At 66.9% G+C, this 14,427-nt stretch overlaps 1 protein-coding gene across 5 annotated transcripts in view; it reads left to right on the top strand.

Annotated features, from left to right (window-relative positions):
• The first annotated feature begins 337 nt into the window (after positions 1-337).
• MINK1 (misshapen like kinase 1) overlaps positions 338-14,427 on the top strand; it is a 63,675-nt gene continuing 49,585 nt past the window's right edge. For all 5 annotated transcript variants that reach the window (XM_050933380.1, XM_050933379.1, XM_050933378.1 and 2 more), the window contains exons 1-4: positions 338-403; positions 9,696-9,752; positions 13,879-14,004; positions 14,239-14,349. In XM_050933380.1, coding sequence (XP_050789337.1) covers positions 9,738-9,752; positions 13,879-14,004; positions 14,239-14,349 — 252 coding nt within the window. In that variant the 5' untranslated portion in view covers positions 338-403; positions 9,696-9,737. The remainder of the gene's footprint in view (positions 404-9,695; positions 9,753-13,878; positions 14,005-14,238; positions 14,350-14,427) is intronic.

Raw genomic sequence — 14,427 nt, 5'->3', positions numbered from 1 at the left:
GGATGCAGCTGCCTCTGGTCTGGAGCTCGTCCCTCCCCCTCCAATATAGGTTAGCACTTGGCACATGCTGTGCGCCCAGGGGGCCATGTTGCATCAGGCCCCGGCCATGGTATTAATAGCTCTGCGGTGTGATCCGCTGCAGAGCCCCCGCCCAGCGCCAAGTGGAATGGGAGGGTGGGCTGGTGTGTGGCGGGGGGAAGGGGGGGGGTCTCCAGGGCAGGCCAGCATGGGGGGCAGGGACTGGAGTTGAGGTGAGGGGCAGGATGTGGCATGCTGGCACGGGGAGGGTCTGTTTGTGGCATGATCCCGCCTGACATTGTCTCTTTGTCCTCCCCAGGACCCTGCCGGCATATTCGAACTGGTGGAGGTGGTCGGAAACGGGACATATGGACAGGTCTACAAGGTGAGTTCGTGGCCGGCCCACGCCATTCATCCTCCCCGTCCCCGGGCACCAGCCAGAGCCACCCAACGGCAGGAGCAATCCTCTACGGCAAGGCCAGCTCACTGTGACCCTGAGCATCTGGAGACGGGAGCCCTGCCCTGCCACTCACCTGCTAGGGGACAGTTCCATGTTCCCAGGCTGTGGGGCGTTTGAACGTGGGGCCGCCCTTGGAGATGGAGAGGTCTCGTGCGTGTGATCCTTCATTGCCAGGACAAGCACCCCCCTGGCTGCTGGGGAAGGTGGGCAGGGAGGGGAGAGCTGCCTTGGTGGGTGCTGCACAGCCGAGATGGGGGCCCTCTGAAGCCTTACATCTCCCCCACAACTGAGGCTGGGGCCTGTGCAGACCCCGGGGAGAGAAGGTCCCAGCCCCCCAGCGCCAGCAGGCTATAAATAGCTGAAGGATGGGAATTCTGCACAGACACACACAGCAGGGCAGTAAATCCCCTGAAGTCAGAGTCCTGAGCCCCCAGCCCAATCCCAGCACATGTTGTCTAGGACTCCACGGCATCCCATGTGCTCACCGTGTGCTCCTGTGGTGAGAACGGTGCTGAGCTGTAGGGCGATGTTGCCTCAGAGCCCTGTCATTGTGCTAGGCGGGGTGTGTTATTTATTACATGTATTACGGTAGTGTCAGGGGACCCCAGCCGTGACCAGGTCCCGTGGCCCTGGGCGCTGCACATTATTAGGTGTATTACGGTAGTGTTGGCATAGCCATGGCCAGGGCTCCATGGTGCTGTGTGCTGTATGTCATTAGGTGTATTACGGTAGTGTCGGCATAGCCATGGCCAGGGCTCCATGGTGCTGTGTGCTGTATGTCATTAGGTGTATTACGGTAGTCTCGGCATAGCCATGGCCAGGGCTCCATGGTGCTGTGTGCTGTACGTTATTAGGTGTTTTATGGTAGTGTTGGCGTACCCCAGCCATGGCCAAGGCCCCGTGGCGCTAGGTGCTGTACATTATTAGGTGTATTACGGTAGTGTGGGTGTAGCCGTGGCCAGGGTCCCATGGCGCTGGGCGCTGTACATTATTAGGTGTATTACGGTAGTGTGGGTGTAGCCGTGGCCAGGGTCCCGTGGCGCTGGGTGCTGTACATTATTAGATGTATTACGGTAGTGTTGGTGTAGCGGTGGCCAGGGCCCCGTGGCGCTGTGTGCTGTACATTAGGTGTATTACGGTAGTGTCGGCATAGCCGTGGCCAGGGCCCCGTGGTGCTAGGTGCTGTGCAAACAGCCCGAAGCGTCTCTCCTGGCCCCACGGAGTTGACATGCTCAGTCACTCGTCCCCCCAGCTCCACAGGCCTGGCGCTGTCCCAGCCCCCGTTCAGTGGGCCCAGCGAGCCGGCCTCCTTGGCTCCAGCCAGCTAGCAGCACCCCCCAGGCTGGAGGCGGCCCGTGGGCTCGGCCTTCAGGGAGAGCGTGGGGGGAGCCGTGAGCCCCCCCCGTGAGCAGGAGCCTCCCTGTCCCACCAGCTGGGTGTGCGCAGACGAGCGGTGACTGGTGCAGGGCCCAAGCTGTGAGCCTGCGGTGGGTGAGTCTGTGGCTCTGCTCGTTAGGGTAATGAACTGCCATCCCAGTCCTGGCTATTTGCATGCTAGGATGGTGAGGGGGGGACTTAATTTCCCCCGTGAATGGGGGGGAGACGAGACGAGGCTGGAAGAGACGGACCCCATGGCTGTGGTGAAGTCTCCCTGCTGGGACCCCAGATCCATCTGTCCGGGCGTGGCACGAGGGATCAGCAGCGTGGAGGTGACTGACTTGGTTATTTTTACCCTAACGCTTCTGTGGCTGCAATAGCCCAGTGCTGCACTGGAATAACTGTTGCAAACCCAGATGGGGAAACTGAGTCACGGCGCCACAAAATCACTTCCCCAGGGTCACACGGGAAGTCTGGCTGAGCAGAGACTCAAACCCAGTCTCCCCAGTCCCCAGTTTGTCATCCCACAATTGGGAAATGCTGCCCCGCTGCCTCGTGGAAGTTGTAGTTTGGGTGCCCCATGCCGGTGGTCTGTATGGTTGGACTACATCTCCCATGAGGCAGAGCGGTGGCTCAGCTGAAAAAGCACCTGCGGTGCATCCTGGGAGATGGAGTCCAGGCAGAGAGCTGGGCCCATGGAGGTGAACAAAGGGCGTGTGCTGCATCTGAACGACGCCTTCCCAAATGGAAATTTCAACTGTTTCACCACAATTGTGAGACTTGGCATGTGGGGGGGCACCCCTGTGTCTGACAGTCTCTGCCGCGGGGCCTGGTACGCGGGAGACCGAGAGCAGCGTTGCCAACTCCCTTAAAGCCCCAGCTGCTGGAGTCATGGTATTGCTGGGGAATCCTGCCTCCTTCTTCCTTGCCAGGGGAAGCTGCCAGCTGTCCTGGCTGCAGAAAGCTTGAGACTGAGACGCGAATGGGAACCAGAACCCAGCGTTCCTTGTGTGTGTGTTGGAGTCTCGGGATTTCGAGGGTCTTGCCGTGGCTTTAGCAGTACTGGGCTGGGGGGTTGGATTCTCATTGGGGGTCTCTTCACCGCCAGGTTGGCCCAGGCTCTGCGCTCCAGCTAGCGCCTCTCCTGTCCCCTCCCACAGGTAGGCTAGCGGTTTGGTGTGGGGGGTCATCTCCTCGCTGGTGCTCCCCATCCTCGAGTGATCGCTGCCTCTGAGCCTGCTGTGAGTGCTCACGCTGAGCTAGGCCGGCCTGTGCCCTGGGGGCAGCAGCTGGCGGGCAGACCAGGCCTGCTTCTCGTTAAGGTTGGCTTTGCAGGGGTTAATGCTGAGTGCGTGTCCCGAGCATCCCAGCCCTGGCAGAGGTGGGCTGATCAGTCCGGTATTAGAGCACCCGTGAATCACACATAACTGGAGCCCGGGGAGGACGAGAGAGGTTCTGTCTCCAGCTCCCCCACACACACACACCCGGCCCGCCCCTGCTCCAACCACTAGCCCCCACTCCACTCCCAGAGCCGGGGAGAGAACCCAGGAGTCCTGGCTCCCAGCCCCCCCCCCGGCTCTGACCCACCAGCCCCCACTCCCCTCCCAGAGCAGGGGAGAGAACCCAGGAGTCCTGGCTCCCAGCCCCCGCTGCTCTAACCCACCAGTCCCCACTTCCCCCATCGCTGGGGAGGAACCCAGGCGTCCTGGCTCCCCGCCTCCCCCTGCTCTGACCGCTAGCCCTCACTGCCCTTCAGTGCGGAGTTTGTGGTAAGAAGTGTGCTGAGCGTTATACCGCTGCCCTTGGCAGCCTGTCCTTCCCCCAAGAGGAGCCGGCTGGGCTAATGCAGGCTGATGAGGTGAACCCCCGGGAAATCTCTCCAGCGTTGTAGGTCAGTTCCTAGCTGTGCTGGTTCCCGGCAGAGGGGTCTGGCTGGCAGGATGTGCTTCTGCTGTCGCTCTGGTTCCGGGTACAGGCCTGAAAGCACCTCTGTCCTCCTTTCCTCGCGGCACCCCAGCCTCTCCGCAGCCTCCCGCTCTCCCGCACATCTCTGCTTCCACCTGCTGACCTCCCCAGCAGCCCGCCCGGCGTGCGGTGTGTCTCTGATCCCCAGATCATCTAGTCCAACCCCTGCGGGACACGGGCGGAGGGTTTCACTCTGCTCCCCCTGGGCTGAGCCAGTCCCTCGGGCCGGATCGGGTCACGTCTGGGCTAGCCGGCATGAGCCATCCTTGGGGGCCAGGGCGTGAATTGAACCCAGCGTGTTGAGTGTGATGTGGAGCCCCGTGGGTGTGCCCACATGTCACGGACTCACAGATCGGGCCCCGTGCGGTCCGTGGGGGGTGCCCCATTCAGTGCGACAGCCCTTCTCGGGGGGCCACTCTCTCCCGGGGTCAGGCCCCTCCACCTCCCGGAGCCGCACCTCTCTCAGCCTCAGCACATCTGTTTCTGCCATGGCCCCCCCTACGGAGTCCCCTCGCTCTGGGCCCCCCCGGGGCCGCCACCCCCTGTTCTCTAGCCCGGAGCGACTCTCCGCCAGCGTAACACAGGAGGGGTTATCGAGCGATGAACCCAGCACAGGAAACTCTCCGGGGCTGAGGCCTGGCCTCCCCCAGCCCAGCACATCCCAGTCCCCCTGCAGCCAGCGGGGCTCTGCCTGCTCCCCCTCTCCAGCCCCTGCTGGGCATCTGATACCCCAAGCTCCCCCTCTGTCCACAACCCACTGGAAAACACAAAAAACCCAGGAAACCCCCCCGCACTTTCTCACACCACACTGGGGGAAAGGAGGCGGGTACTGCATGGCCAGACCCCAGCTGCCTTGTGCACATACAGGTGCCATGGACACACAGGTCGGGCCCACTCTTGGCCCCATAGGGTCCCTGGGGGGACCCCCCTTCAGTGCGACAGCTCCTAGTCCAGCAGCCACCTCCTTCCAGCCAATCCAATATCACCAGCCCCCCCAGCTCCTCTCTGTCCCAGGGAAACAGGTCGCTAGGCCCCCTCCCTTCCGTCCTTTGTCCTCCCACTGGCCAGAACCGGCTGAGGGCCAAGCTGGGGTGGGCCCCTTAGTCTCCAGGTCACCAGTTGTTGGGGTTCCCCATCTCCAGGCAGGCCATTGTCCGGGGCTCCCATCTGCCAGGTGAGGTCACACCTGGTTCTCCCGCCACCTCGTTAAACACGCAGCACTCAGGGAAACTGAGGCAGGCACACGCTATTCATGTAAAACGCTCCCAAAATCTCCACTTTGTCACAATAGGATTTTGCCACCTGGTTAAAAAATAACCCAAACAACCCCCACTTTTCTCCTAGTCTCCCCAGCCCGGCTCTGCCCCAAAATCTCCCACAAGGGCCGATTCCTTCTCCACTTTGGCAGGCTGGTACAGCCGGGGGGCCGTCTGGTCAGATCAGCGCTTTGTCTGCAGAGGCAGGCCCAGCGTCCTCACCTGCCCAGGCAGCGTGGGATGGGCTGTATGAGACGGTCGGCGAGGGGGCGCAGCTTTTCCGCCCCCACCCCGGAGCAGCTGGGCGGCCCGGTTAAGGATCGGGTCCACTGAGGACAGAGGTGCGTTTGCAGCCAGGGGTGGAGGCTGCTGCGGGAGAAGCAAAGGGCGGGGTTCGTAGGGTGTGTGTGTGTCTGAGATTGTGGTGTTGTAATTTCTCAATGTTCCTGTTCCTCGGGGGCCGCGCCTGGTGGGAGAAGCTCCACTTTTCATTAAAACCAAATCCACCCGTTCCGAGGCCTGCGGCTGCAGGGCCCAGGTGCCCCTCAGAGCGCAGGAAGCGAAGGGAAAGTGGCAGAACTGGTTTGGGGTTTTTGAAGATGGATTTCTAAGCGAATCTCACGGCTTTTGAGAGCCCGGCTCATGATAATTGGGCTTGGCACGTCGGGGGGGTCGCATGGGAATGTGTGTTCAGAACCCGGGAGTCGGGGCCTGAAACGCTGAGAGACTGATTGGAAAAAGGTCTTTTTGTAAGGTTTGGGGGCACTGCGTGAACTCCCCAGCTGAGATCAGGGGCCCCAGCTGTGCCAGGCGCTGCCCAGACTGTTCGATGTGGGGTGAAAATGGCTTTCCTTCTGCTCTGCTTTGTGTCGGCGCGCTGAGTTCCCATGGAAACCCCGGCTCTGTTTTCTGGAACGTCCCCCTGCTCCTGGAATCCAGGCTGGGTAAAAATAACCCCATCCAGGGGCCCCGCCACTGCGCTGCGAGCTCCCGGGGCAGCCGAGCGCGCGCCGGGAAGAGCTGGGACCCCCTTTGCAGGGGGCACCGGAGCGTGGCATTGAGAGGGGCACAGGCCGGAGACGGAAGCATTTCAGCCCTCGGGGCTCGGCTGGCCTGGGTCCCGGCAGAGAGCCAGGGGCCCCCAGCGCCCGGGCCCCACTGATCCAGCAGGCGACCCATGGCACAGGGAGAACCGCGCCGTGAGCCAGCTCACACAGCTCGAGGGGCTCCCCGAGGGCCAGGCAGGGAGAGGACAGTGGGAGCCGGGCGGGAACTGCCAGCCCCCTGCCCCAGCCCCTCTGCCAGCGGATCTCGAGCCCCTTACGCACAGGATCTGCTTGCTGCCGGGGGGGAATCTTCCTTCTCCTGTCTCTAGGGGGCTGCCCCCACGCCAGCCTGAGCAGGGGCAGGGGAACAGGGCACTCACGGCGCAAGGCTGGGGCCGGACGGGCATCTGCCATCCTGGGGGGCCCAGCCCTGCACCCAGGAATCCCAAGGCCCCGTCTGGAGCAGCTCTTCTCCAGCAAGGAGCCACAGGGACCTGGCTGGTTGCCGTGGGGCAGACCAGAGGCTAGGGGGATGGGTGCGCCAAGCCCAGGCACTTGAGCTGGAGCAGAGCTGCTCCAGACGGGGCCTTGGGATTCCTGGGTGCAGGGCTGGGCCCCCCAGGAGGGCAGATGCCCGTCCGGCCCCAGCCTTGCGCCGTGAGTGCCCTGTTCCCCTGCCCCTGCTCAGGCTGGCGTGGGGGCAGCCGCCTAGAGACAGGAGAAGGAAGATCCCCCCCCTGGCAGCAAGCAGCTCCTGTGGGGGCAGGAGGCCTCCTCCCACGCCCCCCCATCAATCCCCAGCCCAGAGGAGCAGAAGGCGGTTGCTAGGCGACAGCCGCCCACGCCCCCAGCACATGGCACCATGCAGGCACATGGCAGAGGGCTGGGGGGGCTCTGCAGCGCAGGGGTCAAGGGGAGCCACCCAGGGGGTCTCCAGCCCTTCAGCCCTGCGCTGCTTTATCCCCCTCAGGGGCTCCGAGATTCTCCAGCCTGCCCTGGAGCCGGGCGTGAGGAGTCCTCACCCAGCCGGCCGGCCGGGGGCTGGAGCCCAGCGCCATCCTCTGGGATTCATACTGCGGGAGATGAGTGCTAGCATCCGGCCGTCCTGGCTCCCAGCCCCCACTCCTCTCCCCACCAGCCCCCACTCCTCTCCCAGAGCTGGGGAGAGAACCCAGGAGTCCTGGCTCCCAGCCCCCCGCTCTACCCACCAGCCCCCACTCCTCTCCCAGAGCCGGGAGAGAGCCCAGGAGTCCTGGCTCCCAGCCCCCCTGCTGTAACCCACCAGCCCCCCTGCTGTAACCCACCAGCCCCCACTCCCCTCCCAGAGCCGGGGAGAGAACCCAGGAGTCCTGGCTCCCAGCCCCCCTGCTCTAACCACCAGCCCACACTCCCCTCCCAGAGCCGGTAGAGAGCCCAGGAGTCCTGGCTCCCAGCCCCCCTGCTCTAACCCACCAGCCCCCACTCCCCTCCCAGAGCCGGGGAGGGAACCCAGGAGTCCTGGCTCCCAGCCCCCCTGCTCTAACCACCAGCCCACACTCCCCTCCCAGAGCCGGGAGAGAGCCCAGGAGTCCTGGCTCCCAGCCCCCCTGCTGTAACCCACCAGCCCCCCTGCTGTAACCCACCAGCCCCCACTCCCCTCCCAGAGCCGGGGAGAGAACCCAGGAGTCCTGGCTCCCAGTCCCCCTGGTCTGACCCCCCAGCCCCCACTCCCCTCCCAGAGCCGGGAGAGAGCCCAGGAGTCCTGGCTCCCAGCCCCCCTGCTCTAACCCACCAGCCTCCACTCCCCTCCCAGAGCTGGGGAGAGAACCCAGGAGTCCTGGCTCCCAGCCCCCCGCTCTACCCACCAGCCCCCCTGCTGTAACCCACCAGCCCCCACTCCTCTCCCAGAGCTGGGGAGAGAACCCAGGAGTCCTGGCTCCCAGCCCCCCGCTCTACCCACCAGCCCCCCTGCTGTAACCCACCAGCCCCCACTCCTCTCCCAGAGCTGGGGAGAGAACCCAGGAGTCCTGGCTCCCAGCCCCCCGCTCTACCCACCAGCCCCCACTCCTCTCCCAGAGCCGGGAGAGAGCCCAGGAGTCCTGGCTCCCAGCCCCCCTGCTCTAACCCACCAGCCTCCACTCCCCTCCCAGAGCTGGGGAGAGAACCCAGGAGTCCTGGCTCCCAGCCCCCCGCTCTACCCACCAGCCCCCCTGCTGTAACCCACCAGCCCCCACTCCTCTCCCAGAGCTGGGGAGAGAACCCAGGAGTCCTGGCTCCCAGCCCCCCGCTCTACCCACCAGCCCCCACTCCTCTCCCAGAGCTGGGGAGAGAACCCAGGAGTCCTGGCTCCCAGCCCCCCGCTCTACCCACCAGCCCCCACTCCTCTCCCAGAGCCGGGGAGAGAACCCAGGAGTCCTGGCTCCCAGCCCCCCTGCTGTAACCCACCAGCCCCCACTCCCCTCCCAGAGCTGGGGAGAGAACCCAGGAGTCCTGGCTCCCAGCCCCCCTGCTCTGACCCACCAGCCCCCACTCCCCTCCCAGAGCCGGGGAGAGAACCCAGGAGTCCTGGCTCCCAGCCCCCCCCACGTTCTAACCACCCAGAGCTGGGGAGAGAAGCCGGGAGGGGAGTGGGGGCTGGTGAGTAGAACGGGGGGCTGGCAGACCTGGGGTCTATCTCTGGTGCTGGGCCCCTCGCTCGGGGAGTAGGACATTCCCTTCCCTGTGAGGAGTGGGGCCGGGTGGCTCTGCTGGACCGTGACTGAGGGCCTGGTGCCCCCTGCTGACTGTACAGCACCTTGCGTGGAGCCCAGCACAATGGGGCCCTGATCTCAGCCGGGGGGCAGGCGGGCGGTCTGGGCAGCGCCTGGCAGGACTGGGGCCTGATCTCAGCTGGGGGGCAGGCGGGCGGTCTGGGCAGCGCCTGGCAGGACTGGGGCCTGATCTCAGCTGGGGGGCAGGCGGGCGGTCTGGGCAGCGCCTGGCAGGACCGGGGCCTGATCTCAGCTGGGGGGCGGGCGGGCGGTCTGGGCAGCACCTGGCAGGACTGGGGCCTGATCTCAGCCGGGGGGCGGGCGGGCGGTCTGGGCAGCACCTGGCAGGACTGGGGCCTGATCGCAGCTGGGGGGCGGTCTGGGCAGCGCCTGGCAGGAAGGGGCCCTGATCTCAGCTGGGGGGCAGGCGGGCGGTCTGGGCAGCGCCTGGCAGGACCGGGGCCTGATCTCAGCCGGGGGGCGGGCGGGCGCTCTGGGCAGCGCCTGGCAGGACTGGGGCCTGATCTCAGCTGGGGGGCAGGCGGGCGCTCTGGGCAGCGCCTGGCAGGACTGGGGCCTGATCTCCAGGGGGCTTGTTAATCACACATGTTCCCCAGCCCCATGGTGTGCAGGGGGGTGGGGGGATTTCCCCCGCTCCCTGTTAGTCGAGGGTCAGCTCTGCCCCAGAGCCTGCTACTGTCCATTGCCGTGGAGATCCAGTGGCGGTCAGTTCCGCTGGCCAGGACCCCAGAGCTGGGTCCGAGTGCTGTGCCAGCGGAGCTCCCCTGCCGCCCCTCTGCACCCCACGCTCAAGGGCTGACCCCCCGCGCCTTTGCCTCCCCAGGGCCGCCATGTCAAGACAGGGCAGCTGGCAGCCATCAAAGTCATGGACGTCACCGAGGTAAGAAGGATTGGGGTGGGGGGCGTCCCAACATCAGTCCCTGGGACCTCGCCTATATGGCAGTGCAGCAGCTGCCCCCTGCCCTTCCCTGGGGGTGTCCTGCCTCCCGCCTCAGCCCCATTGGCTCTGCAGCCCTCCCATCCCCCAGCAGCCTGGCATCCCTCCCCTGCCCCCGGGGTGCTTATCCCAGCCTGGCTCTGCCAGCCTCCTCTGCATCCCCCAGCAGCCTGGCATCCCTCCTCTGCCCCCGGGGTGCTTATCCCAGCCTGGCTCTGCCAGCCTCCTCTGCATCCCCCAGCAGCCTGGCATCCCTCCTCTGCCCCCGGGGGGCTTATCCCAGCCTGGCTCTGCCAGCCTCCTCTGCATCCCCCAGCAGCCTGGCATCCCTCCTCTGCCCCCGGGGTGCTTATCCCAGCCTGGCTCTGCCAGCCTCCTCGCCATCCCCCAGCAGCCTGGCATCCCTCCTCTGCCCCCGGGGTGCTTATCCCAGCCTGGCTCTGCCACCTCCTCTGCATCCCCCAGCAGCCTGGCATCCCTCCTCTGCCCCCGGGGTGCTTGTCCCAGCCTGGCTCTGCCAGCCTCCTCTGCATCCCCCAGCAGCCTGGCATCCCTCCCCTGCCCCCGGGGTGCTTATCCCAGCCTGGCTCTGCCAGCCTCCTCGCCATCCCCCAGCAGCCTGGCATCCCTCCCCTGCCCCCGGGGTGCTTATCCCAGCCTGGCTCTGCCACCTCCTCGCCATCCCCCAGCAGCCTGGCATCCCTCCTCTGCCCCCGGGGTGCTTATCCCAGCCTGGCTCTGCCAGCCTCCTCTGCATCCCCCAGCAGCCTGGCATCCCTCCTCTGCCCCCGGGGTGCTTATCCCAGCCTGGCTCTGCCAGCCTCCTCGCCATCCCCCAGCAGCCTGGCATCCCTCCCCTGCCCCCGGGGGGCTTATCCCAGCCTGGCTCTGCCACCTCCTCTGCATCCCCCAGCAGCCTGGCATCCCTCCTCTGCCCCCGGGGTGCTTATCCCAGCCTGGCTCTGCCAGCCTCCTCGCCATCCCCCAGCAGCCTGGCATCCCTCCCCTGCCCCCGGGGTGCTTATCCCAGCCTGGCTCTGCCAGCCTCCTCGCCATCCCCCAGCAGCCTGGCATCCCTCCTCTGCCCCCGGGGGGCTTATCCCAGCCTGGCTCTGCCAGCCTCCTCGCCATCCCCCAGCAGCCTGGCATCCCTCCTCTGCCCCCGGGGGGCTTATCCCAGCCTGGCTCTGCCACCTCCTCGCCATCCCCCAGCAGCCTGGGATCCCTCCTCTGCCCCCGGGGTGCTTATCCCAGCCTGGCTCTGCCACCTCCTCGCCATCCCCCAGCAGCCTGGCATCCCTCCTCTGCCCCCGGGGTGCTTATCCCAGCCTGGCTCTGCCAGCCTCCTCGCCATCCCCCAGCAGCCTGGCATCCCTCCCCTGCCCCCGGGGTGCTTATCCCAGCCTGGCTCTGCCAGCCTCCTCGCCATCCCCCAGCAGCCTGGCATCCCTCCTCTGCCCCCGGGGTGCTTATCCCAGCCTGGCTCTGCCAGCCTCCTCGCCATCCCCCAGCAGCCTGGCATCCCTCCTCTGCCCCCGGGGTGCTTATCCCAGCCTGGCTCTGCCACCTCCTCGCCATCCCCCCAGCAGCCTGGCATCCCTCCTCTGCCCCCGGGGTGCTTATCCCAGCCTGGCTCTGCCAGCCTCCTCGCCATCCCCCAGCAGCCTGGCATCCCTCCTCTGCCCCCGGGGGGCTTATCCCAGCCTGGCTCTGCCACCTCCTCGCCATCCCCCAGCAGCCTGGCATCCCTCCTCTGCCCCCGGGGTGCTTATCCCAGCCTGGCTCTGCCAGCCTCCTCTGCATCCCCCAGCAGCCTGGTATCCCTCCTCTGCCCCCGGGGTGCTTATCCCAGCCTGGCTCTGCCAGCCTCCTCGCCATCCCCCAGCAGCCTGGCATCCCTCCTCTGCCCCCGGGGTGCTTATCCCAGCCTGGCTCTGCCAGCCTCCTCGCCATCCCCCAGCAGCCTGGCATCCCTCCTCTGCCCCCGGGGGGCTTATCCCAGCCTGGCTCTGCCAGCCTCCTCGCCACCCCCCAGCAGCCTGGCATCCCTCCTCTGCCCCCGGGGTGCTTATCCCAGCCTGGCTCTGCCAGCCTCCTCGCCATCCCCCAGCAGCCTGGCATCCCTCCTCTGCCCCCGGGGTGCTTATCCCAGCCTGGCTCTGCCAGCCTCCTCGCCATCCCCCAGCAGCCTGGCCTCCCTTCCCTGCCCCCGGGGTGCTTATCCCAGCCTGGCTCTGCCACCTCCTCGCCATCCCCCAGCAGCCTGGCATCCCTTCCCTGCCCCCGGGGTGCTTATCCCAGCCTGGCTTTGCCAGCCTCCTCTGCATCCCCCAGCAGCCTGGCATCCCTCCCCTGCCCCTGGGGTGCTTATCCCAGCCTGGCTCTGCCAGGCTCCTCTGCATCCCCCCAGCAGCCTGGCATCCCTCCTCTGCCCCCGGGGTGCTTATCCCAGCCTGGCTCTGCCACCCTCCTCTGCATCCCCCAGCAGCCTGGCATCCCTCCTCTGCCCCCGGGGTGCTTATCCCAGCCTGGCTCTGCCACCTCCTCGCCATCCCCCAGCAGCCTGGCATCCCTCCCCTGCCCCCGGGGTGCTTATCCCAGCCTGGCTCTGCCAGCCTCCTCGCCATCCCCCAGCAGCCTGGCATCCCTCCTCTGCCCCCGGGGTGCTTATCCCAGCCTGGCTCTGCCACCTCCTCTGCATCCCCCAGCAGCCTGGCATCCCTCCCCTGCCCCCGGGGTGCTTATCCCAGCCTGGCTCTGCCAGCCTCCTCGCCATCCCCCAGCAGCCTGGCATCCCTCCTCTGCCCCCGGGGTGCTTATCCCAGCCTGGCTCTGCCAGCCTCCTCTGCATCCCCCAGCAGCCTGGCATCCCTCCTCTGCCCCCGGGGTGCTTATCCCAGCCTGGCTCTGCCAGCCTCCTCGCCATCCCCCAGCAGCCTGGCATCCCTCCTCTGCCCCCGGGGGGCTTATCCCAGCCTGGCTCTGCCACCTCCTCGCCATCCCCCAGCAGCCTGGCATCCCTCCTCTGCCCCCGGGGGGCTTATCCCAGCCTGGCTCTGCCAGCCTCCTCTGCATCCCCCAGCAGCCTGGCATCCCTCCTCTGCCCCCGGGGTGCTTATCCCAGCCTGGCTCTGCCAGCCTCCTCGCCATCCCCCAGCAGCCTGGCATCCCTTCCCTGCCCCCGGGGTGCTTATCCCAGCCTGGCTCTGCCACCTCCTCTGCATCCCCCAGCAGCCTGGCATCCCTCCTCTGCCCCCGGGGTGCTTATCCCAGCCTGGCTCTGCCACCTCCTCGCCATCCCCCAGCAGCCTGGCATCCCTCCTCTGCACCCAGGCACACCGCTTCCGAGCTGGGCTAGCAGGGGCTGCGGGTCGGCAGTGAGGGGCACCGGCAGGGCTGGGCTAGCAGGGGCAGTGGGTCTGGAGTGAGGGGCACCAGCAGGACTGTGGTGGGGCAGGACTGGGCTAGCAGGGGCTGCGGGTCGGGAGTGAGGGGCACCAGTAGGGCTGGGGGGCCCAGAGCTGGGCTAGCAGGGGCTGCGGGTCAGGAGTGAGGGGCACAAGCAGGACTGTGGTGGGGCAGGACTGGGCTAGCAGGGGCTGCGGGTTGGGAGTGAGGGGCACCAGCAGGGCTGGGGGGGCCCAGGGCTGGGCTAGCAGGGGCTGCGGGTCGGGAGTGAGGGGCACCAGCAGGACTGTGGTGGGGCAGGACTGGGCTAGCAGGGGCTGCGGGTCGGGAGTGAGGGGCACCAGCAGAGCTGGGGGGGCCCAGAGCTGGGCTAGTAGGGGCTGCAGGTCGGGAGTGAGGGGCACCAGCAGGGCTGGGGGGGCCCAGGGCTGGGCTAGCAGGGGCTGCGGGTCGGGAGTGAGGGGCACCAGCAGAGCTGGGGGGGCCCAGGGCTGGGCTAGCAGGGGCTGCGGGTCGGGAGTGAGGGGCACCAGCAGAGCTGGAGGGGCCCAGGGCTGGGCTAGCAGGGGCTGCGGGTCAGGACTGAGGGCACCCCAGAGCTGGGGGTGGGGATCCCAGTGTGGGGGGCTCCCCGTAACCCGGGTCCTTTCCGCCCCCCCAGGACGAGGAGGAGGAAATCAAGCAGGAGATCAACATGCTGAAGAAATACTCCCACCACCGCAACATCGCCACCTACTACGGCGCCTTTATCAAGAAGAGCCCGGCCGGGAACGACGACCAGCTGTGGGTACGTGGGGCGCGGCGGGGCGGGCAGGGCAGCCCCTTGGGTCGCCTGGCTGCTGGGGCCCCCTGCAGGGGCTGCCCTCTCCCAGACAAGCTCTCTGGCTCCGTGCAGCGCCTGGCGCGGCTCAGCCCTGAGCTCAGGCGCTGTCTGTGCCGCACTGAGCTCCTGTGGCCACCTCTCCCCTCCACGCGCCGGGAGGGGGGCCGGGCCGGGCCGGTAACTCTGTGCTCCCCCCAGCTGGTGATGGAGTTCTGCGGGGCCGGCTCCGTCACGGACCTGGTCAAGAACACAAAGGGCAACGCGCTGAAGGAGGACTGCATCGCCTACATCTGCAGGGAGATCCTGCGGGTACGCCGGGCCTGCCCTCTGCGCCCCACCGCCAGGGGGCCGGGGGGTTACAGCAGGGGGGCCGGGGGCCAGGACTCC

This window comes from Gopherus flavomarginatus, chromosome 23, assembly GCF_025201925.1.
Source record: "Gopherus flavomarginatus isolate rGopFla2 chromosome 23, rGopFla2.mat.asm, whole genome shotgun sequence".
In the NCBI taxonomy this organism is placed as follows: domain Eukaryota; kingdom Metazoa; phylum Chordata; order Testudines; family Testudinidae; genus Gopherus; species Gopherus flavomarginatus.
The sequence above is the reverse complement of the archived record's forward strand: the minus strand, read 5'-3'. Positions and strand labels throughout refer to the sequence as shown.